General features: G+C 37.3%; 1 protein-coding gene across 8 annotated transcripts in view; it reads left to right on the top strand.

The window, feature by feature from the left end:
• unc13bb (unc-13 homolog Bb (C. elegans)) overlaps positions 1 to 25,733 on the top strand; it is a 108,705-nt gene that overhangs the window by 61,113 nt on the left and 21,859 nt on the right. For all 8 annotated transcript variants that reach the window (XM_077243002.1, XM_077243006.1, XM_077243001.1 and 5 more), the window contains 13 exons: positions 1,869 to 1,915; positions 2,105 to 2,183; positions 3,350 to 3,424; positions 3,522 to 3,741; positions 4,386 to 4,613; positions 4,760 to 4,901; positions 6,093 to 6,262; positions 10,254 to 10,369; positions 10,471 to 10,634; positions 14,857 to 15,007; positions 24,512 to 24,580; positions 24,674 to 24,763; positions 24,877 to 25,017. In XM_077243002.1, coding sequence (XP_077099117.1) covers positions 1,869 to 1,915; positions 2,105 to 2,183; positions 3,350 to 3,424; positions 3,522 to 3,741; positions 4,386 to 4,613; positions 4,760 to 4,901; positions 6,093 to 6,262; positions 10,254 to 10,369; positions 10,471 to 10,634; positions 14,857 to 15,007; positions 24,512 to 24,580; positions 24,674 to 24,763; positions 24,877 to 25,017 — 1,692 coding nt within the window. The remainder of the gene's footprint in view (positions 1 to 1,868; positions 1,916 to 2,104; positions 2,184 to 3,349; positions 3,425 to 3,521; positions 3,742 to 4,385; positions 4,614 to 4,759; positions 4,902 to 6,092; positions 6,263 to 10,253; positions 10,370 to 10,470; positions 10,635 to 14,856; positions 15,008 to 24,511; positions 24,581 to 24,673; positions 24,764 to 24,876; positions 25,018 to 25,733) is intronic.

Below are 25,733 nucleotides of genomic sequence, written 5' to 3'. Positions count from 1 at the left end.
AAAGAGTGGCCAGGCGCCGTTTGCCCAAGTGTGTCTGAGGACCAATATGACCCAGATTACTCTGAAAATACAGACACTGAAGAGTCACAGACACCTAATCTAGGATATGATGTTGTAAAGATAAATAAAGCCATGGTAACCTTCCACTACGCTCTAAAGGGAGCCTTGACAAAGCTTGACATGCATGAACCCCAGTGTCTAGATGAAGACACCAAGTATGTAGTCTCAAGTCCCTGCAAATCCAATGACCCTGAGGAGGAGAGTGCTGGGGAATCAAATGTAAACATTGTTGTACACTCTGATGGTGCAACTTTAGATCTCAGTGAATCTCCTCATAAGAGCATCAAAGCCTCTATCCATGGGAAGGACTTGCTGGAATTACTAAACCGACGGCGTAATTCTCAAGCCTTTGATCCTCTAGTATCTACTCCTAGCACGATTTCCCCTTCACATACTCCAACTGAATACTATGCAGTAGATCACTTAGATACTGTAGAGGAAACTTTAACAGATCAAAAATGTTCCAATCTTCAGTGTATTCCAGAGCTTAGCCCAAAACGTGTGGGTCTGAGTTCAGGAACTGTTGAGTATTATAATCACCTAATGGCATTTGGCACCAGTAATACCGAAATAAGTCCAGAGGGCACTAATTCAGGAACACTGGAGACAGATGTTAATGCGAAACAGGTGGAGCATAGTCTTGACAATGAACCTGCCCTTGAGGACCCTCACCACCAGAAATGCCTTGCCAATATTGAACGTGTGCTCAAAGAGAAGAGACATCGGCATAGACTATCCAGGATTGCCAATGCCTCAAAGAACACTTTCTCTGAAGAGGAATTTAAACAAGGTACTTTGTTGTGGTTCAGAACTCAAAAAGGTGTCTTTTATCATTGGTTGGTTATACATGTAATTAAGATCAATAAAATGTTCCTACTGTTTTTCTGTGAATCTTCCCTAATTTTAACACTGTTTATCAACTGTTCTTTTCTTTTTTCTTTATTATCCTGCTCTGTCTTACAGAGGGAAGCAGGGAAGATGATCAGGTCATAATTATGTTTTGGTCAATTCTTAGTCATTATTTATTTTCTTTTTTCATTAATGCCGGTTTTCTTTGTTTTTCATCCAAAGTTTATTTGAATGCACATTCTTTATTGGAGTGTATGATAAATGTATGAGGCTTCCCTCTATTCGATGTTGCTGTATCTTCTGTCTGACTTTAACACTCAATGTTTTGTGTTTTTTAATAGTTACATGTGGTGTTTTGCTTCTGTTTTATTTTGCTTACCTTAATGTGATTTGCCATCTTTTTAAATTATTGATAATTTGAAATGGTGTTCTTCGTCTTGCTGCATTGTTGCTTTTAAAAGCAGTTCCATACCACATGCCCTTGGGGGACTTCAGCTATCCAGCTGTACGTCTATTTATGTGAGGAAGAATACTCATGCTATTACAAAAGTGGTTCACCTCAGATGGAAACTGGGACAGTTTGCTAAATGTTTGTCTTGATTTCACTTGGGTGTTTGTCCATCATATAATTATGTTTTGCTGGCAATACGAGAGTGTGTGTGAAAAATGTATTTATTTTTTCGCTTTTCATTCATCTTTTTCTCTGATCATGAGTTGCATGTCAATCATCTGGATCAGATTTTTAAGGATTTCCATGGAACTTAAAATCTTCGTCTTTTTCTTTTTTTCGTTGTCTTGTTTTGGTTTGCTTTCTCAGACCTTTTGGTTAAACTCAACCAATCCTGTGTCCTCTGCATTTATCTTAGGTTATGCTCAAGTTTTATTGTTTTTATTTTATCTTTGTTATTGATTGCCCCTGTACACATTGGTTATTCTAAACTGTATTTTTGATGCCATAGGGCAAAGAAAAAGGAGATACTTCCAGAAATGCTTGGGTTAAAGCTGGGTAAGTTTCTCTTCAGGTTTTATGGATACTATAACGTATTGTACTTTTTCTCATTTTTGTTATGGAATTATTTATGAGTATATAGAATAATTTATAAGAATTTAGTAGCATTTTATTAACATGTTCATTGTCTGTGTATTAATTATTAAGCATGGAAAATACTCCTTCACAATGTGTTGATATCCACAGAAATGGGAGTGGAATATTTGGAATTGACAGTATGCCAGACCTGCGGAAGAAGAAAGCTATTCCTCTGGTTAGCGATGTGGTAAGCACTCTTTCCACCTCGCATTAAAATAAATAAAAGCTACCTGTGTTTTTATAATTCTCAACAAGGTGTTGTTCCCCAATAGAAACATCATCAATCCAAATCCAATTTTGCTAAAATATTATTTGTTCAGTCTTATAATAATAAGTAAATTGACAATATTAAGTCACCAAATAAAACAATCTAGACAAAGAGGACTACAAGAAATGTCCAGTTTCATAAGCAATAATTGAAGACCATTATAATTTTTAAGTTATTACTCAAAAAATATAAAGTGAAGTAAAATCAACTCTCTGATCTCTCTCCTCCCCATGAAAACTTACATTTAAACTTCTACAACTCTTTTGAATGCATTCACTATGCATGGTCAGGCTATGGTAAGTTTTCAGAATAACCCATACAGTATGATTGAACCTACTTTTTTGTTTATATCAAGATAATACTGCATCCACAGGATCAGTATTTCTCTAATAGTTTGCAAATACACAGCTAGAACATTTGACAGTGTAAAATTAATTTGACAAATAGTCAACGTTTTTCAGGGTGTTACAATGTAACTAATTGTTAAAACATACGAAAACAAAATATTTTAAATGTCTGTCTTTTAAATACTTCAAATTACCTGGTAATATCACAATACATGTACTATTATATATAATATGATTATGATATTATGATAAAACATTTATTTAATGAATGTGTTTGCAAACCATTACAACCTTCCTTGATATACTGTACAAGCAAGCAAAGAAAAAAAAGTCCTTTCTACTGGTTTACTTTTATTAGTTTACCTACTTTCCCTCCGACTTGCATTTACATGTTTGGGCCATCACTTTAAAAGGGCTGTTTTATAGCGGGTTGTTCTATTCTATTTTAAAGGGTGTTTTACTGTAGATGCCTCTTCACACCCAGGCTTAATAGTGATGGTTACTTCATTAACTCCTCATTCCTTTACTGTACAGACATTGGTTTCCCTTTTTATTTCTGGGACTCCCATAGTCTTCACCCTTAGTTTTGAAGTTCTGGGTTGATGCTCTTACTGTAGTTATAGATGTTATTTTTGACATCTAGATTTCACTTGGTTTCTGATAGCTATTTCACCTGGGGTTTTTTATGGGATTTTGTGTGGTTTTGCATTGTTCTAATATCTATTCTTTGAATGACAGTCTCTGGTTCAGGCCAGGAAGGCTGGCATTGCATCTGCAATGGCTTCACGCTCCTCCATAAAAGATGAAGAACTGGTTAGTTTGTTTTGCGCTCTCTCACCATATTACGCACAGACATTTTATTAGTTTTCTAAATGCATGTTTATCTACTTTTATTTCGAAACTTCTACAGAAGAACCATGTGTATAAGAAAACACTACAAGCTTTAATCTATCCCATTTCCTGTACCACACCTCACAACTTTGAGGTGTGGACGGCCACTACGCCCACCTACTGTTACGAGTGTGAGGGGCTTCTTTGGGGCATCGCAAGGCAGGGTATGCGCTGCACTGAGTGCGGGGTCAAGTGTCACGAGAAGTGTCAGGAGCTACTGAACGCAGACTGCCTGCAACGTAAGTATGAGCACCTGTACTATATCTGAAACAAAAGACCTGCTTTATAGCATCCTAACTTCATGTTCTGCCTTAGAATTTTACATTTACAAGGTTTCGGACACAGCCTTGGTTACTGGTGCTTTCACTGAAAGTCTCCTTTGAGCTTCTGTCGTACCAAAACACTATTTTTATTCTATTTACATCCGCCCTGTTGAACTCATTTACCCAAATGGACTTCCTTCAGTGACATGTTGACAGGTCCATTAGCCAAAATTAAGAAAATGATCTAGAGGTGATTCTCACAGTAAAATAATCATCATCACACATATATTTTATAAGACAGGGTGTTTATTGGATTTATGAGCTTGTCATATTCTACTGTTGTTGGTTAGTGCGTATTAATATGGAAGACTTTTTGCAAATAGAACACGCAATACAAAATTTTAAATGCTTTAATTATAGAATTCCATTATAAAATATGAAAACAATAAATGTATTTAATGAATTACATCCACAATAATTATTTTTTATTTATTAAAATAATTATAGAAATCACAAATCATTTTTTGAATTGCTTTATTAGATATAGATTTTTTTTTGTTGCAATCTTCAGATCTGTGCTAATAAGACATGTTGTTACCATAATTTCTTCTTTCAATCAGGCGCGGCTGAAAAGAGCTCCAAACATGGTGCAGAGGACCGCACTCAGAACATCATCATGGCCATGAAGGATCGCATGAAGATCCGTGAGAGGAACAAGCCTGAGATCTTTGAGGTCATCCGAGACGTGTTTGTGGTCAGCAAGGCCATCCACGCTCAGCAGATGAAGACCATCAAGCAGAGTGTCCTGGATGGAACCTCTAAGTGGTCAGCCAAGATCACCATCACAGGTTCAAACATTGTCATTGCCACAATTTCTCATTCCCTTGTAGCTATTTAAAAATCAGCAATCTCAGTTCAGTTCTAAATGGTGCACTACACAAATTCTCTACTATACCTTGATGACTTCCCATCTTCTACTCTGTCTCGGTTATAGTTGTCTGTGCTCAAGGGCTGCAGGCTAAAGATAAGACCGGCTCCAGTGACCCCTACGTGACCGTCCAGGTGGGTAAAACCAAAAAGAGGACAAAGACAATCTACGGCAACCTCAATCCTGTCTGGGAGGAGAAGTTTCATTTGTAAGTACAATTTGACCAATCAGAGACCAAATCTTTGATTGAAGGGTCCTAGGTGTCATTCTTTGTTTCTCGTGCCCCAGGCTCTCTCACTCAGAATGTGTGTCAACCAGTTTTCAGTCTCGTCTCTTTTCAGTAATAGAATAAACTTGTCTGAGTGAACAGGCTCTGGTTGAGCCACTGGTCTACCTTAAATATTATTCAGGCAAATTGTACAATAGGTTTGGAATACAACTTTTAATATCAGATTCTTTTGATTATTGTTAGATAGAAAACCTTCCGCAAGTTCGGAGAAACACTTTAGCACTTTGTCCAGCCAAGCAACTACCTGACCGTCTTTACTATTAGTTAAAGTATAAATTAAACATGAATGAACATCAGAAGGTGTGTTAAAAGATACAGTACAACTTACTGAAGTGTCATGTCTCATGTAATCGCTCAATCAGTGTTTCAACAGTGGAAGGACAACAATTAAATCGACTGGTAAACAAAATCGCGTCATGCTACGTTTACCTCAGAAAAGCCATTCAATGACCATAAACACAATATTTAGCTAGAAGAATGAACTTTAGAGAGGAGCATTTAGCTATGCATGTATTGTATTTAATACTGTTAAATCGCATCTAACATAAATATTTTCGTTTATATAATATATATATATATATATGTGTGTGTGTGTGTGTGTGTGTATGTATATATGATATTTATATATATGTTATACACACACACACACACAGTATATTAATATATGTACACACATACAGTATATTATATAAACAAACTTTTATGTTAGAATCGGTTAATCATGATTAATCGATTTGACAACTCTAAATGTATTACTTATTCATTATAGTTTACTTAATCAGTTCACTATTTACTATGTACTATTTCATTATTCACTGTATGTTTGAATAAATCTGTCATAATGTTTTTAAAAAAAAGTTTTTATTACAGCCGCTTAAATCTTTATATTTCAACTACCAATTGAAGTAGAAACATATTTTATCATTAAAAAATGAATATAAAAACTGCCTTATGTGGATTTTTTAATGTTTATATACTATACAACTCAGTTTCTATTCAAGTGTTGATTAGCACATAAATGTGATTAATTGATCATTAAATAAACTTTATTTTTGGTCTTGGTTTTCAGCTAAATGAAATGTAATGACATGTATATGTGTTGTCTTCCAGTGAATGCCACAACTCCTCCGATCGCATCAAAGTTCGTGTTTGGGATGAAGATGACGATATAAAGTCGCGAGTGAAGCAGCGTCTGAAGAGGGAATCTGATGACTTCTTGGGCCAAAGCATCATTGAGGTGCGCACGCTGAGTGGAGAAATGGACGTCTGGTACAACCTGGGTAAGCTAGTGCTGTTTTGTGTGTTGTTGTGTCTATGAATCTTTTTTTTTTATGTTGAGATTTAGTGCTAATTGAGGAAATGCGGGTTCAGATCCAGCCTGCATATTGTCCTGATCTCTCTAAAATAATGTAAAAATTCAGGGAAACAGGTTTAATTTAGCTGGTTGTTTGATTTCTGCTGAATCCAGGACATGCAGGAACTTGACTTAAACCCTTCTGCCTTACACTGCGCAAACGACCGGAAACATTTCAGTTATTTGATTCAGAATGTTGGAATGAAACGATTGTAATGTTGACTTGACACTGACTCAACAAAAGTTGGTGTGCTGGTGTTTGTTGACTCAGAGTAAACTAGCCGGAAGAGTAAAGAGTCTCCTCAGATGACACTGTGCTGTCATTGTGGCTTGATGCATCTATTTAATGTGTTTGGTCTTTTGTGGAAAATCTCTCTGTCGTGCTTTGACTTCGCTATAAAAAAAGGTTATTTTGTTACTAAAATATTAAACCTAAGGCACTTACAGAGCACAAAACATTCACATTGACTTGTTGGTATTAAAGGATTAGCTGTCATAATTTACTCACAACATCTTATTGCATTGTGGCAATTGCTCAAGATGATGGATGACCACCATGTGTAGACAACCTCTCTGCCTGTATCTAAGTGGGATGTGACCCTTTTCTAAGATTTGTGTGTGTACTCCATTACCCACATCTCCCAACCTGACAGCACATCTCTTCTCGCCCAATTACCCCAGTGAGCAGCCCAGAGGCCTCCAGGACGTCCCAACCGTGAAATCCACTGCTCCAAATTCTGTTTCCATCTCTCCCTCTTTTTCTCTTCACGTCTCACTATTATTCTGATGAGATCTACCCTTTTGTATTCTCTCATTTCTGCTGTCCTCATTTGTACAGTCTGTTCTAGTGTTCTGATAGTCTTCCTCTGAATCTTTGGCCACCACATCTGCTGTTACAATTATTCTCAATAGTAGTAATTCAGCTTCACGTCTTCTTGTCTGTTTCTCACCCGTATCATCTTCTCTCTCTCGCTCTCTCGCTCTCTCGCTTTCTCTCTCTCTCTCTCTCTCTCTCTCGCTCTCTCGCTTTCTCTCTCTCTCTCTCTCTCTCTCTCTCTCTCTCCCGTCTCCCTCTCTCTTCCCTCCTTCGGAAGAGATATCCTCCTTGATTATTATGTAGCACACTCCAGTTGGAAATTCGCCACTTAGTCGACACATATAAATTATCCCAATAATTTGCCTGTCAGGGGAAATGTTTAGGCAAAGAAGAACCCGGTGTCTCTATTAAAAGACCTTTAAAGGATTTTTCTGTTTGGAGAGAGACAAGACATACCATATTCACATGACAATAATAAACATTAAAATTAAAGCTGTAAAAATATTTATGAAAGCTGTGAATAACATTAATGAATAAAGCTGAAATACTAAATAAAATGACACCGCACATAAAAAAATCCTTTAAAATTAAATTGAAAAATAATATTTACTAAAATATTAATAGATATTATATTAATAGATATATTTTGTGAAGCGACCTTGGGTTCTTGAAAGGCGCTATAAAAAATAAACTACATAATAATAATAATAATGATAATAATATTTATTATTATTACTATAATGGTGTATACATACTACTAATATAACACTGGCTTGGTAATCTTACAGTTAGGATATTACAGTTAGGATTATTTGACATAAGCAATGTTTATTAGATCAATATTTGTTGGTCCAGTTTTATAAAATCGAGCTTAAGAACATGGTAACATCTTTGTAAAACATGGCTTTTTGTGACTTGTTACTTGTTGCTTGTTGTTTAAATGACTGAAGCCTAGTGATTTTCATGACATTTGGTTCTAGAACATCTACAATACATCCTTTTGCCAATGCAGACAAAAGTGATAAAATATGTGATGTAAACATCAGAGGCGTTGTCATGTACAACCCCAAATCAGAAAAAGTTGGGACATTTTGTAAAATGCAATAAAATCAAGAATCTGTGATTTGTTCATTCTATTTAACCTTTTATTAACTGACGAAAGTACAAAGAAACATTTTCCAATGTTTTCACTGACCAACATAATTGTATTTTGTAAATAGGAACAAATTTAGATTTTTGATGGCTGCAACACACCCCAAAAAAGTTGGGACGCAGAGCAAATAAAAGTGAAAAGATTATCCAAATTAGATTATCCAACTATTTTGAAACAGTCCACAATGAGCAGATGAATTGGTAATAGTTGAGGGTATCATGTTTGGGTGTAAAAGTGCTTCTCAGTCTTTTTAAGCAAAGATGGGTCATGGCTCATCACTTTGTGCCAAATATCATGAGAGAATTGTCAAACAATTAAAAAATTCCATTTCTCAATGCAAGATTGCAAAGAATTTATGCCTTTCATCATCTTCCATACATAATGTTGTCACAAGAGAAGGGGGTGTCAGGGAATCCAGAGAAATCTCAGTATGTGTAGGGCAAGGCAGTAGACCTCTGTTGAATGTGCGTGACCTTTGAGCCCTCAGATGGCATTGCACAAGATACCATCATGCTAATCCGTTAAATAAAGACACATGTGCTCAGGAGTAATTTGGAAAACCGTTTTCACTGAACACAGTCTGACTCTGCATTAAGAAATGCCACTTGAATCTCTGTTACGCATGGAGAAAGCTTTACATCAGTTCTATCTGGAGATGCCGGCATGTTCTCTGGGCCTGAGCTCATCTCAGATGGTCTAGAAGACAGTGGAAATGTGTGCTGTGGTCAGATGAGTCGATGTTTCAGCTTGTTTTTGGGAGAAAATGGACATCGAGTTCTCAGTCCCAAAGACGAAAGGGACCAACCAGACTTTCACCAGCGACAGGTGCAAAAGCAAACATCTGTGCTGGTATTAAGGGGCATCATTGCAAACGGTATGGGTAACTTGCATTATTGTGAAGGTACCATTGACATGGAGGCATGTATTTGGATTGTACAGAGACATAAACTGCCATCAAGATGACATATTTCCTGGGAAGCAAGACAATGCCAGGCCTCATTCTGCACATGCTAAAACTGAGTGGTTTCTAGACACTCTGCACCATAGAAGGGATGTGCCTGCCTGTTTACTGCAGTCCAGATATGTCTCTTATGGTAAATGTATGACCCATCATCAAAAGGAGAATCAGGCAACGATGACCACAGACTGTTGAGCGGCTGTCTTGTATCAGACAAGATTGGGCAAATATTCCACTAGCAAAACTCCTACAATTAGTATCCTCAACCCCCAAATGATTAAAAAGTTTTATTAAAAGGAAAGGTGATGTGACACAGTGGTAAACATGTCTCTGTCCTAACTTTTTTGGGGGTGTGTTGCAGCTATCAAAATCAAAATTTGTTCATATTTACAAAATACAATTATGTTGGTCAGTGAAAACATTGGAAAACATTTCCTTGCACTTTTGTCAGTTAATAAAAGGTTAAATAGATTGAACAAAACACAGATTCTTGATTTTATTCCATTTTACAAAATGTCCCAACTTTTTCTGATATGGGGTTGTAGATCAACCTGTGTATTATTTTAATGGCTGTGCTTGTGAATTTACAATCAACCTTCAAGTGTATGATTCATTGATTCTTATCATTTAAAATAAGTAGTAAATGTTTTCAGACAAAAATGCATGACAGAAAATACTATTGAAAACTAAAAGTTTTTTACAATTATATAATTTATACAATTTGGCAAGGTATTATTGCACATGTGTACACACACACACACACACACACACACACACACACACACACACACACACACACACACACACACACACACACACACACACACACACACACACACACACACACACACACACACACACACACACACACACAAACAAATATATTCAGGTCCTATCTAACCCTGTTGCACTTATTTTTACTGCACTGTTCCCTTGGGTTAAATATATCTGCACGTACAGTTATTATTCATCCATATCTCACACCACAGAGAAAAGAACGGACAAGTCTGCTGTTTCTGGTGCCATCCGTCTTCAGATCAGCGTGGAAATTAAGGGAGAAGAGAAAGTGGCCCCCTACCACGTCCAGTACACCTGTCTGCATGAGGTAGAGCAACACCACCAGCTCACAAACACCACAAATCTGTCATTATCAGTCACGGTTGATGATCTACTCAACGATATTTTCATCTCTATTCTTTCTCGTAGAACCTCTTTCATCACATCACAGATGTCCTCGGTCAGGGTGTGGTGAAAATCCCAGAAGCCCGTGGTGATGACGCCTGGAAGGTTTACTTTGACGATGTGCCAGAAGAGATAGTGGATGAATTTGCAATGCGCTATGGGATTGAATCCATCTACCAAGCCATGACGTATGTATTAGTCCTTCGTCCATACTGTCTTCTATTGTTATCATATTTCTTTCCCCTCATCCACCTATTTTTATTTGCTATATTCATACTAAGATTTAATTTATTTTTTAATAAAAAAATTATAATTCTGTAATTTACTCAGTTCTGAACCTGTATGACTTTGGAAACACTGAATAAAAGTCTAGAACAGATGAACAGATGACAGGGGTTGTCCGGTGTCCGGTGGGGACAAAAAAAAGGTTGTTGATTGTGGCCTGTGGAATGTTGGTCCACTCCACTTCAATGGCTGTGCGAAGTTGCTGGATATTGGCAGGACCTGGAACACGCTGTTGTATACACCGATCCAGAGCATCTCAATCACATTCATTCATGCTGACTGCAGGAATGTCCACCAGAGCTGTTGCCTGTGAATTGAATGTTCATTTATCTACCATAAGCCATCTCCAAAGGCCAAGGCAGGACTTAGGGGGTTGGGGTTCCCTTGGCTTGAGTTTATGTTTGGGCCCTACTTACCCTACAAACATCATTATGGAGTAGCACACATTACACAAAAATTAAAATGTGCTTTGAGGTTCCTAGAACAATTAATATGCAACATGCCTATAGTCAAAGTTTAGTGGTAGGCTAAATTATAAAATAGTCATTATAATACAATATAATGCAGGATGTGCTCTCTCGGTTGAGAGAAGATCAAAATTCTAATAATAAAGCCAAGAGAAAACAGTATTTTTAAATTAAAGCTGCAGTAGGGAGTTTTGAGAAAATGTTGACTTAGCCTGAAAATATGAACAAGCACAACTTACAGGTCCAACCCCCTTGCTCTCTGGTACGCTACAGCCCTCCCTCCACAGCTCCTCCCCCACAGCGGAGCCTGCCGTGAACGCGCAGGCTAGTAAGCAGGACCATCGATGAAGGCGGATAAACAGTTATGGAACATTCACTAATAGGGACGAAACATCAACAATATGCTTTACATTGACTATGGCCTGCCCATACTTTGACTACAAACTTGGTCCTCAAATCATTATGTATTTTGCAAACATGTAACTTTATAAGGTTGCACTCTTTCTATAAGTTATAGCTACTAAGATAACGTTAAAGGATTAGTTCACTTTAAAAAAAAACTTTTGCTGATAATTTACTCACCCCCATGTCATCCAAGATGTCCATGTCTTTCTTTCTTCAGTCGAAAAGAAATAAAGGTTTTTGATGAAAACATTTCAGGCTTTTTCTCCATATCATGGACTACAATAGGACACAAACGTTTCAAGGACCAAATGACAGTTTCAGCGCAGCTTCAAAGGGTTTTAAACGATACCAGACGATGAATAAGGGTCTTATCTAGTGAAATGATCGGTCATTTCAAAAATAAATAAAAAACGTTAAGTTTTATAAGCACAAATGCTCGCCTTGCTCTGTTCTGTGATGCATAGATACATCACCCCTGTCTTGCACAGCGCGAGCGCGTACCGTCGTTCGTGACTCTCCTGTTCGAACTCGTTCATCCAAATGAACAAATCTTTTTTCGAGTCATTTCGTTCGTTGAATGAACGAAATGACTCCGAAAAAGACTCGTTCAAAATGAACAAATCTTTTTTCGAGTCATTTCGTTCGTTGAATGAACGAAATGACTCGAAAAAAGATTCGTTCATTTGGATGAACGAGTTTAAACAGGAGAGTCACGAACGACGGTACGTGCTCGCGCTGTGCAAGACAGGGGTGATCAGCGCGTACACGAGCGTGATTGACACTGCTAAGACATTCCTCCTGGCTCTGATTGGTTGTTTCTGACCGGGAGCGGTGTATTTCTGCAAATGGCAGGAGGACCACAGGGAGGAGCCAGAGGAGCTTGGTTTTTTTCACAGATTATCTGTCTCATATTCTACTTTCAGGACATAATGACAGTTTTAACAAATATTTGTTTACAAAAGCTACCTACTTGAGCTTTAATTGTCATAGCTATCTGTCATCTTATGTCAGATTCTTAAATTTAGTCAACAAATTCAATCAGAATGCAAAGACACTGTGTAGACACTGTATTTGGTCAAAATATGGCTATGTATGGATTTACACAGCAAATTATAATTTCATAAATTATGTTAAGAGGTTAATGTTTTAAATGTAAAAGTTTTGTGTAGAAATATAAATGATTGAAAAAAATGAAATAAGTACTTTTTAACTATGAAACTAACAAAAGTCTCCGTCTTAATGATGGGAGTTGAATCATTTATTCAACCGATTCGTTCAAAAATCCTAATTCGTTTAACCTAGCAAACGACTGTATTTATGAATGGGTAGCCTGATTGAATAATTTACTCGTGTGATTCTGTCAAAAATGCTAATATTTTGAGGAACAAAACACATGTTGCTTGGAGGCGCAGCGGTACTGCTGTTTGTTCTGTTTTCTTTGATGGAGCAAAAACAGAATGCATCTATAAAAGTTACTCAGTAACTTTATTGAACTGTTGTATAAATGTCACATTTGCCATTGTGCTGATGTTCGGAAAAACAGCACTCTTGCTGGTGTGATTATAAATAGTGTTATAAATATATAAAATGGGAACTCGTTAGGCCTAAATGTTTTTTTTTTTTTTATCATTTTAATGACATGTATGCCCATTCCTATATTGTGATGGCAGTGGAGAGAGCGCTCAAAACTCTCCAGAGCGCATAATTTAGTGAAAAAATTAATATAAATGATCATTTTCTGTAAAGTGTAATGAGACGTGAACATATGAGAATTTATCAAGATTTTTCAAAATGTGGGCTCTTTTGGACTAAAAGCCTAATTGAAGCTGTTTAAAGTAGCCTATCACAATGGAGCAGATGCGGATCAACATGCGTGTTATTCTTTGTGAAATAAAGATAAATATCAGGTTGCGCCGTTTGATTATGGCCTCGAAGCTCTCAGCCGGAGGATTAGCCGGGTATTTTATTCCGTGCTCGCCTCCGTACTTTCAAACTAGCCTTTCAAACTACTCCGTGAGCGCGGAAAGACGCGTTCGGCGCATGCGCACGCACTATAGTGTATTGGATTTTGTTTTCAAGCGCTCAAGTCACTACTTTGATTATAGCCCTCGCTCGCACATGGCCAGACAGTGGAAATACGACTAATAATTTCTAATACGACTAATATTGAATAACTGGCATACAAGTTAACCGAACAAAACAAACGAATGCCCCCAGACCCCCCCAATACAGTAAAACTGCACATTTTAGAGTGGCCTTTAATTGTGGCCAATTAATTGTCTCGGCAAAGAAGTGCTCACTAACACAGATTTAGACAGATTTGTGAACAATATTTGAGAGAAATAGGCCTTTTGTGTACATAGAAAAGTCTTAGATCTTTGAGTTCATCAGCTCATGAAAATAAAAGTGTTGCGTTTATAATTTTAAGTGTAGTATGTGATATGCTCTATGTATGTGTGTTTATATGTGAATAAAGCCTAAATACAATCTGTTCATCATACGACGCCTTTATAACCTTTTTGGATCTTCTAAGTTTTGATTCCCTGTACTTTAGAGACCGTCATGAGGTTGTAAGCTCTAGCGCACATTACCAGTCAGTTTACCTGATAATCGCATAGAAGCAATGATTCACGACTAGTTAAGATGGCAGTTGTGTGAAATTTTTAGCATTTGAGAACTACAGCTCAAGTATAATAACTTTGACTATCAGTGAAGGTAAGTGAAGGATAAATAAGTATAGTCGTCATCTCTGTGGCAGTAGCTGGATCTTGGCTAGCAAGGGCAGTAATGAAATGAACTCCTGAGTGCTGTTCGTGTCCGTGGTTGTTAATGGCTTGAGTATGAGTCAGTGTCAATCAGGAGTCAGGAATGTGAGGAGATTCTCATTAACTGAGCACATCTCTCAAATAAAGCGCACACAAATGGCCATATTTCACGCCAAATGGGCCACAAGGTCAGTTGGAGCAATGGCAGATCCTTCTACCCAGCCAATCAGCAGTGATTTAACTAGGGGTCTCTCAGACAGATCTTTTTGGAGAGCCATTGCCTCTGAGTGAGAGCCAAAAGTGTGGAGGTTGTCTCAGTTCAACATTTCATCTTGATGAATTCATTTCACCCAGTTGACTGTTTAGCTTTGTTTAGTGACCCTAACAATCATGGAATCTTATAAGCATTGGTTTTGTAGTACTGTGATTGTCATTCTTTGCACAAAGCTCACTTACCCTCTGCATCTCTCCTGTCTGTGTGTGTACAGGCACTTTGCATGTCTCTCGTCTAAGTATATGTGCCCTGGTGTCCCTGCTGTGATGAGCACCCTGCTGGCCAATATAAACGCCTACTACGCCCACACCACTGCATCCACCAATGTCTCCGCCAGCGACAGATTTTCCGCATCCAACTTTGGGGTACGTTCAACCATCAAACAATATGCGAACTGTAAAGTACACATACATATTGTCCATTCTGAAGGTCTGTTCACACCAAGTCCAAGTCTGTCACAAAAACGCACAAGATTTGACAAAAGCATCTCTAGGGTTGGCTTGTTTATTTATGTATTTAATTAAATTCTTCAGATGCAAAGTAATTCATTGAATTGAATGAATTACAAATAAACAGCAAGTAAAAATTTTAAAATAGAAATACTGAAATAACATTTTCTTGTTAAAGGGATAGTTCACCCAAAAATGACCTTCATCTTCGGAACACGAATTAAGATATTTTTTGATTAAATCTGAGAGCTGGATCACTCCATAGGCTTCTTAAGGGATTGACACTTGCCAGCCCCTAAAAGTTATTAAAGATATCATTAAAATAGGCCAAGCGACTCACTACAGTGACTCCATCTTAAGTTTATCAAACGACGAGAATACTTTTTGTGCGAAAAAAATAAAAAATAACGACTTTATTTAAACTATTCATTTCCTTCTCTGTGGGCCTCTAGTCAGTTCACTAGTGTTATAGCGCAGCTTTTCTGTTGTTGTATGTCACACACATTACACACATGACCAGCGTCGGCCAATAGTGAGCCTACGTGTAACGTAGCTCTACGCTATCACACTACATTAACTGACTAGAGGCCCACAGAGAAGGAAATGAATAGTTGAAATAAAGTCGTTATTTTTGTTTTTTTTGCGCACAAAAAGTATTCTCGTCGCTTGATAAACTTAATATTGAGCCACTGTAGTCACTTGGACTATTTTAACGATGTATTTAATAACTTTTCGGGGCTGGCAAGTATCAATCCCTTAGAAGCCTATGGAGGAGTGATCCAGCTCTCAGAATTCATCAAAAATATCTTAATTCGTGTTCCGAAGATGAATGATGGTCTTACGAGGTTGGAACAACATGAGGGTGAGTAAATACTGACAGAATTTTCATTTTTGGGTGAACTATCCCTTTAAACATACTTCAATAACCTTTGTTTTATTTGCAAATTGCAAAAAAAATAAAATTTACAATGCATTTTAATGTTAACCGTCACCAAACTAAAAACGCTGGCATCTTGACTCGGGATGAAAAGGGAACATCCTTTGAATAATCAAAAACTGGTCATTTATGCTCTATCAAAGCTTCCACAGAGGATAGGTGAGAAGTATAGCTTGATGGTAACTGTTCAACTTTTGACCAATCTGTGTTGAGGCGAGACACGGCAGGCAAAAACATAGTTTTTTTTTTCACTGGTCAATTTTGAGATTTTGGGCTATTTGTCTTCAATAAAATGTCTTGTTTCAGACTTGTGCTGAAAAAAAGTCCAAAATACACATTTATGTCTTTATTTTATTACACTTTGTCTGTTTGCGTGTGTAGATTTTGCATCAATTCAACAAAAGTTGGCGTTCTAAATCATCATGCTGCTCCGCGATCGCTGTCTGCACCCTGTCATCATAGAAAGCTCTCTCTCTTCTATGCAATGCTGTCGGATCCAAATATGGTCATTTCCTGTTTATCGGCAACCGATCATGAAAGTAAAACGGGACGATTTAACTCGAAATGCGCAATCTCATCGGCTGATTTCTGACAACGTGATTTGTTCAGAATCGTCACGTGACGCGCTCTGACATTATATACATACATCACATATATACTATACTCTACACACTATATATACAAAACAATTACATTACACAACACATTTCAGTTTTTGTATAATATAATTACTGTATAATACTAAACAAATCTGTAATTGTGGGATCCTAAAGTGGTTGTGAGTCCCTCAGGCAGATCATATTCACCTGTGTGATGGACTGTTGATGTGTTGTTTTGCAGAGGTGGAAAGAGTACTAAAATATTCTACTCAAGTAAAAGTACTACTACTTCAATGAAATTTTACTTAAGTACAAGTAATATTACCGGTCTAAAAATCTACTCAAGTAAAAGTAAAAAGTAGCTCATTTAAAATGTACTCAAGTAAAAGTTACTGAGTTACTTTTTTAACAGCAGGGTGGGGTGGGGCGGGGTGGGGGGCTCTCCCGTGTAGGGTTGTAATGTATGAGATTTTCACAATATGATAACGTCTCAGAAAATACCACGGTTTACAGTATTAATCAATTATCAAATAAATAAACTGTATTTAATTTTGGTTATTATTATTATCATCATCAGTTAAAATGATAGTTATATTAAAGAAAACTATTTTTTTGGGGGGGGGGTGGAACAAGTGCTTTTACTATAACAAACTTGAAATCATTTTTTTTTGTTTATTAAAATTACAATAAAACATGTCTAATCAATTAAATTCAATAATTGATAATGAATTCGATTAACAACTTATTTTTAACATTAATTCTATATTAAAATGTTTAAGAATAATATAGTCCTATGAAATGTATTTTATTCAGAAAATGAATGTTTCTTTTTATGATTTAATCCAAATATATTATCAAAAAAGGTGGTAATCAAATTAAAATTTAAACTTGTGTCCTTATTGTTTGGGGAAGAGCTGCAAAAAACAGATTTACTAAATTAAACCATGGACAAAAAAATATTTGCCTTAAATAATGTTTAAATAAATTGTATTATTATTGTTGCTACTATTATTATTTTGAGAAGTACATTCTATTGTATGCCTACAATATTTTTCTGTCATAATTTCTCCTAGTTAAACCAAACTTTTATTTTGACGGGTTGTAGTGAAGACCTGTTTCAAAGTGTATTTGACAATGGTTTTTCTCAAATAAAATGGTGAAAATGCTCATTAGGCGTTCTATCAGAACAGCTCTGGAATTTTTCATGTAGGCTATTCATGTCCTCAAATTGTTTGTGAGACGCTGAAAACACCATGAATTTCACGCGTAGGCCTACTTGAGTATGTAGTAGACAAAGCGGAGCAGCTCATTTACACCGATTCAGAATCAGAAAGAGCTTTATTGCCAAGTGTGCTTGCACACACAAGGAATTTTCCTTGGTCCTGAAGCTTCCAGTGCACATATACAAATACAGATAAAACAAGAAACATAGTAATACAAATTCTACAAATAAAATTATACAAAAAAATATGAAAATACTATAAAAAGTGGGTTTTGTCAGAATAAACATTTACAGATTATGAACATATTTACAGTATTTTGAATAGTATTAATAAATATAAATAAATATAAATATCACCTGAATTTTTAAGATATTGCACTAAACAGTGGGAGTATTGCACTTACAGGCATATGCCTTGGGAGATATGTTAACTGTTCAGAAGGGAAATGGCCTGTGGTAAGAAACTGTTCCTGTGCCGAGATGTTCTAGTGGCCAGTGATCTGAGTCGCCGTCTTGACGGTAATAGTTCAAACAGGAGGTGTGCAGGGTGAGTGGAGTCTGTGATGATTTTACCTGCTCTCTTCCTCACTCTGGAAGAGTACAGGTCCTGGAAGGATGGCAGGGGGGCACCAATGATTCTCTCCGCAGTCCGGACTGTCCGTTGTAGTCTCCTGATGTCTGATTTGGTAGCTGACCAAACCAGACAGTGATGGAAGTGCATAAAACAGACTCAATGACGGCTGAGTAGAACTGAATCAGCAGCTTCTTTGGCAAGTTGAACTTCCTCAGCTGGCGAAGGAAGTACAGTCTCTGCTGGGCCTTTTTCACAGTGGAGTCAATGTGATTGTCCCACTTCAGGTCCTGAGAGATGGAAGTGCCCAGGAACCGGAATGACTCCACTGCTTCCACAGTGCTGTTCATGATGGTGAGTCGGGGGAGTGCGGGGGTGTTCCTCCTGAAGTCCACCATAATCTCCACTGTTTTGAGCGTGTTCAGCTCAAGGTTGTTATAACTGCACCAGACAGCCAGCTGTTCAACCTCCAGTCTGTAAGCAGACTCGTCACCGTTTTGGATGAGACCGATGACAGTGGTGTCGTCTGCAAATTTCAGGAGCTTGACAGTGGGGTCTTTAGAAGTGCAGTCATTAGTGTAGAGGGAGAAGAGCAGTGGGGAGAGAACGCACCCTTGGGGGGCGCCAGTGCTGGTGGTGAGAGTCCTGGATGTGTGTTTTCCCAGTCTCACTAGCTGCTGCTGGTCCGTCAGGAAGCTTGAGATCCACTGACAGATCGAGGATGGTATGGAGTGCTGGGTCAGTTTGGCTGTGAGAAGACCAGGCATGATGGTATTGAAGGCCGAACTGAAGTCCACAAAGAGGATCCTTGCATAAGTCCCTGGTCTGTCGAGATGTTGCAGGATATAATGCAGTCCCATGTTGACTGCATCATCCACAGACCTGTTTGCTCTGTAAGCAAACTGAAAGGGATCCAGCAGGGGTCCAGTGATGTCCTTCAGGTGGGCCAGCACCATTCTTTCAAACGACTTCATGACCACAGACGTGAGAGCGACAGGCATGTAGTCATTAAGTCTAGTGATTTTGGGTTTTTTGGGGACAGGAATGATAGTGGAGCGTTTGAAGCAGCAGGGAACTTCACACTGCTCCAATGATCTATTCAAGATCTGCGTGAAGACCGGGGCCAGTTGTTCAGTGCAGGCTTTTAAACAAGTAGATGAGATGCCGCCTGGGCCTGAGGTTTTCCTAGTCTTCTGTTTTTTGAAGACTCGACTCACGTCCTCCACACAGACCTTAAGCTCAGGTTGGATGGCAGGAGGGGGGAGTAATGGGGGTGCAGGAGGTGATGGTGAATGTGTGAAGTACAGATCAGACCGGGTGTGTGGTGTGAATGAGGGCTTTTCAAACCTGCAATAAAATGAGTTTAAATCATCAGTCAGGTGTTGATTGTCCACAGATCGGGGGGATGGTGACTTGTAGTTGGTGATGTTCCTCAGGCCATTCCAGACTGATGATGGGTCGTTGGATGAAAACTGGTTTTACAGTTTTTCAGAGTAGCTTCTTTTAGCAACTCTGATCTCCTTTGTCAGTCTGTTTCTGGCCTGGTTATAGAAGATTTTATCCCCACTTCTGTAGGCATCCTCTTTGGCGTGACGAAGGTGTTTGAGTTTGCCAGTAAACCATGGTTTATCATTAGTAAATGATAAGAATTTCCTGGTAGGAATGCATGTATCCTCAGAAACTTATATATGATGTTACAGTATCTGTGAGCTCATCCAGATCGTTGGTAGCAGCTTCAAAAACAGTCCAATCAGTGCAATCAAAACAGGCCTGTAGATTCTGCTCCGCTTCATTAGTCCATCTTTTTGCAGTCCTTATTACAGGTTTAGCTGATTTCAGTTTCTGCCTGTAGGTCGGTATGAGATGAACCAAACAGTGATCGGAGAGCCCCAAAGCTGCCCGTGGGACGGAGTGATACGCATTTTTTATTGTGGTGTAACAGTGGTCCAGTATATTACTGTCTCTGGTGGGACATGTAACGTGCTGTCTGTATTTTGGTAGTTCACGGGAAAGATTTGCTTTGTTAAAATCCCCAAGAATGATTAAAAGAGAGTCAGGATATCTTTGTTCTGTTTCAGCTATTTGTTCAGCCAGCTGTTGTAGCGCAGCGCTCACACACGCGTCTGGAGGGATGTATACATTCACGAGAATGAGAGAGGAAAACTCCCGAGGCGAGTAGAAGGGTTTACAGTTTATGAAATGTGCCTCTAAATTAGGAGAGGACATCTTCTTTAGTGTTGTTACATCTGAACACCAACTTTCGTTAATGTAGAAACACAATCTTCCACCTCTTGTTTTCCCCGTTAGCTCCGCGATGCGATCCGCTCTGAACAGCTGGAAGCCCGGCAGATGTATCGCGTTGTCTGGTATGGCTTCACTCAGCCAGGTTTCAGTGAAGCACAGAGCAGCAGAGTTTAAAAAATCCTTGTTAGTGCGGGTAAGGAGAAGAAGTTTGTCCGTTTTGTTAGGAAGGGATCTGAGATTCGCAAGATGAATACTGGGGAGTGCAGTGAGGAGGCCGTGCTCGCGGAGTTTAACCAGCGCGCCGGCTCGCTTCCCGCGTTTGCGTCTGACTGCGCGTTTGAACAACAACGCTGCCCCTCCGACGAGAATGTCCTGCAAGACGTCCGAATAATCAAAAACTGTAGAAAAGTTATCTGGTGTATGTTTCCCAATGTCCAGTAGTTCGTCTTTGGTGAAACTGATAGGAAAAGAATGACTAAACGCAGAACAAACGAACAAAAACAACACAATAGCTGGAGAGCTCCACACCGGGGCAGCCATCTGCGGCGCCATCTTGATATTATCATTCACACAGAACAAGCAGGTTATATATTTACATAGCAGTATTTTTGCCCTTAAATATTCACAGACCATGTCGCGATTGGATTTATTGCACAGTTCTACTTTCCATGTATTCATCCATCCATCATTTTGCCTTTTTTACTTGACATCTGTTATGTAAATTCCATTTTCATGACTGGATTCCGGGATTCCCTCTGCATCACGTAAATCATTCGGCCTTAAGTTACAATGGGACATACCTTTATCTGCAGGAAGGATGGTCTATGTATCCTCCTTTTGCAGCCACTTTGTGTCCACATTTTTTTGCAAACTGGATATCTATCTTCTAGGACAACCACACTTTTTTTACTTCCAAAGTATTTCCATACTGGCCATAATTCGCTTCATAAGAATTCGAGGGCGCTTTGCTTTCAGCTTCAGCTGGGTCTGCGTCACCATTTATTGCGTGTTTGTTCTCCCGCCCTTCAATCAATGCAGTAGTTTCCGGAGTCTGAGAATTTTTTTTTTTTTTTTTTTTTTCTCCTTGTAGCCTATTATTATTTTTTACTCAGTAACGGATATTTCAAATGTTGCGAAGTACAATACTTCAAACAAAACATACTTAAGTAAAATTACAGATTTTAAAAACTACTTAAAGTAGAAGTACACAAAAAACTACTCAATTATGTAACGCGAGTAAATGTAATTAGTTACTTTCCACCTCTGTTGTTTTGGATGTTATGATCCGTGATGGATGAAGCAATGATGAGTTTTGGAAGTTAAACAGTGTGATACATTGATTTTACTTGGACCTAAAGCATATTTTGTCTGTAATTCGTGGCTTTCAATAGAAATTAGTGGAATTTTGCCATAAAAATCTTTAAAGGCCGTTTTCTCAAGATGAGTTCTTTCTCACACTCCTAGTGACGATTTTCCACTTCTGTAACACATACATACACCAAACTTTACAGTCCTATTCCTAACTATACTGTGAAGGTTTGTCCAGAGGGATTTGTTGATATATCATTCTTGGCCTGATTTATATGAAAATTTATGCCTAAAAATAGGGCGGAAATCAATTTTTTAAGGCTATTGTCAGTATTTTCTGATTTACAGGGTAACAAAAGGAGATATTCATAATCCCCCCTGGTAATGTCTTTTCATTGAATATCAACAAAGTGCACAAATAATTTTGAACCCTGTTTTTTTTCATCTTCAAAAAAGTAACTTCAGAATACATGCAAATTAGCGCATATTTAATTAGATATAACCTGATTAGCATATTTAAACATAAAATTACAGAAAACTTGCAATACATTTTTTTTTCTCCTATTCATGCGAGTAATCAACTGGTAAAGTTGCATGGTGATATCTGTAAGTTAAAATGTTTACCCTATTCACCTGTAGTGTCTCGCCTTAATGCAAAATAATACTTTTAAATGATGGAGAAAGTAGACACAGTTATGGAACAGAAGCAACAAAAAAAATGGATTTCTATTTTGCTTGTTTTACTGCATTTTGTTGGAGTTGACTTCTGATAAAGTTTTCACAGTTGTAATGTGTCAGCACTAAACCATTAAACATGTTCAGGTCATCAACCAGGAAATTTGAAAGACGAAATCGAAAGACCATTTTGAAAATGGAAGTTTCTACTTAGCTGGTCTGTCAATACAAGATGAAGAAAGACTGCCACAAAAAAGTACCATGGGACACACAATTCAGTATCACTTCAGCTAATTACAAGTTGTAAATATAGCAATATACAGTATACTCTATCACGTTTGTAAACAACATACCACCTACACAAAACCTTAAACATACCCAATAGTGTAAACAGAAGCAAACATGAGATAAAAACGCATTTGCTGAAGCTACCATGCCATTTTAGGTTGCTTTTACAAGTCTTTGAGCTCTTTTATTATGACTCGTGTTTCACGGGAGTCGTACCTGAGCATCTTAAGTATAATGCTGTATCAGGTGAGATACATAGCAAGTTAACTACATCAGAGAAGCCAAACATATCCAGCTGTTTATGTGATGCAAACATCAAAATGTATTAGTTTACAAATGGTGCACTATTGTAAAGTGTCTTGAGGTAATTAACAGTAATCGATAATCTGCCCTTCTCTGAAAAAAATAAGTTGTTTGTGTTTTAATGCCTCTAGTATTCATGTCAGCTGAAAACTACATTGAATTGTATTTACTGTATAGGTACGTTTATGGAGTTTTGCAGAAATGTAGGTAGAGGCAAGTTTTTCCAAACAAGCCTGTGTTGAATTATAGTGGCAAGACAACAGTGTCAGTTGTTTAATGTTATTCTTAAGTTGCAGATGAAAAATAAGCTTTTTAATGCCAATAGGGTCAGTTGGCTCAAAATCATCATTTACTGATGCTCATCTTGTTCCATCTGTATGACAACAAAAAGTGGATGTCAATACATATTGTAAATCTCCTAAAAGGTCACAAAAGTGCAGTGAAGTATCATTATAGTTGTCCATAAGACTGCGTTATATGTCAAGATGCCTCAATTAAATATTTCCTGTATGGATGCACGATATGTCAGCCACCATATCGCTATCAGCCGATATGTTCATTTTAATGTTATTGTTATTGGCTCGATAAGAAAATTTGGCCGATATCTTAAAGCTGATGAATAATGTATTAATTCCTTCTGCTAAGACACTTCAGATGCGCACTGTTCACCATGATGATTTTGAATTGCTTGAAATATGATTGGAATCACTTTGCAAAGGAAAATACAGTTAAGTCTGTCATATAGGCTTCATAAAATTATAATGAAAAACTACTGTTTTAAGCGCATCCATAACGGAGTTATACATTCATGACTGTAAGTTCGATTGTGCATTCGCAGCCTTTTGTTTTATTCAATTGTAAGTTGTAATATATTAATTTTGTGTGTGTGTATGTATATATATATATATATATATATATATATATATATATATATATATATATATATATATATATATATATATATATATATATGTATATGTGTATATGTCCCCAATTTATCTCATATAAGAATAATTTGGTTAAGCGTGTCAAATTAATTTTAAAACATGCGCTGGATCAAACTTGGCTACTGTATATGCTTTATTTATGTTGAAGTGCTTGGGACATGGCTTTTAATGGTGACATGGCTTTTATTTTTGAAACAAAAAATATTTATTGGCTTTAATATATAAAGTATTATCGGTATCGGCCAAAATGTTCATATTGACGAATTCCTGATTTCCTGACAATGTCCTAGATGGCTGAATCTTGCTTTATTCTTTTCCTCTAACAGAAAGAGAGGTTTGTCAAGCTCTTGGATCAGCTTCACAATTCCCTGCGCATTGACCTCTCAATGTATCGAGTGAGTTTTGGTGACTTACTGGCTTTTTCATTGACAACCTGTTTTTAGCTCATAAGATGGTGATTCTCAGTGTTTGTATCTTCTCTTTCTCAGAACAATTTCCCTGCGAGCAGTAAGGAACGTTTACAGGACCTCAAATCTACAGTGGACCTCCTGACCAGCATCACCTTCTTCAGAATGAAGGTGAAGAATGACAAGCAAAAAATATTAAAACCAGTTTTTGATTCTCAAGCCTATTTTCCATCAGTGCTTATTTTGTCAGTTATATGTACTATCTACCATATTACTCTGGACAGGTCCAGGAACTGCAAAGTCCCCCAAGAGCCAGTCAGGTTGTGCGAGATTGTGTCAAAGCCTGCCTCAACTCCACGTACGACTACATCTTCAACAACTGTCAAGAGCTGTACAGTCGCCAATATCCTCAAATTGGAGACACGGTTAGACAGTCACTCCTCTACCACCTACCATTTATGCATGCTCTCAAGATTTAAAGCTGAAGTGTGCTATTTCTCTGCCGCTAGCATCACCAATCAGTGCTGAAAGTTAACAGATCGCCCAGACTCACACCATTGCTTTAGATCTGATCAGGGTGTTCAACAAACCATTTTTAAACGGCCACAACATACACATTATACACTTTTGAGGGTAAATCAACAACAAACTACTTGTAGTCACAACAAACAAAAATGGAATGGAATAAAGTATTTTAGTATTATTTATATACCAATATAGTATTTATTAATTTGTTGAATCAGCTCTTATATATTTTGTTGTTCTTTTGTCTTTTTTTTCTTGTCATTTATATATTTTTTAAATTTCTATTTAGCTTCTTATTTTTATTGAATTTATTGTTTTTTGTAGTGTGCGTGTGTGTGTGAGAGTTTTTTGTAGTTTTAGTGAAAAATATTTAAGTGTATTAAATTAAAAGTGTTAAAAAAAGTTTTTTAACACTTTTAATGTAATACAGTTAAATGTTTTAAAACTTAAATTGTCTTTTTTTATTTACTATTTACTAATACTAATGTGTTAAAAATTTACATTTTTAATCATTTTAAAATACTAATTAAAATGTATTTACAATCTCAGTGTTTTGACAGAAGGATTGGGTGTAGTTTTTTTGTTGTGTTCATAAAATGGCTATATTTAATTTATT

This window comes from Siphateles boraxobius, unplaced genomic scaffold (genome assembly GCF_051911475.1).
Source record: "Siphateles boraxobius isolate OS27281-9 unplaced genomic scaffold, OSU_SipBor_1 25, whole genome shotgun sequence".
In the NCBI taxonomy this organism is placed as follows: Eukaryota; Metazoa; Chordata; class Actinopteri; order Cypriniformes; family Leuciscidae; genus Siphateles; species Siphateles boraxobius.
The sequence above is the reverse complement of the archived record's forward strand: the minus strand, read 5'-3'. Positions and strand labels throughout refer to the sequence as shown.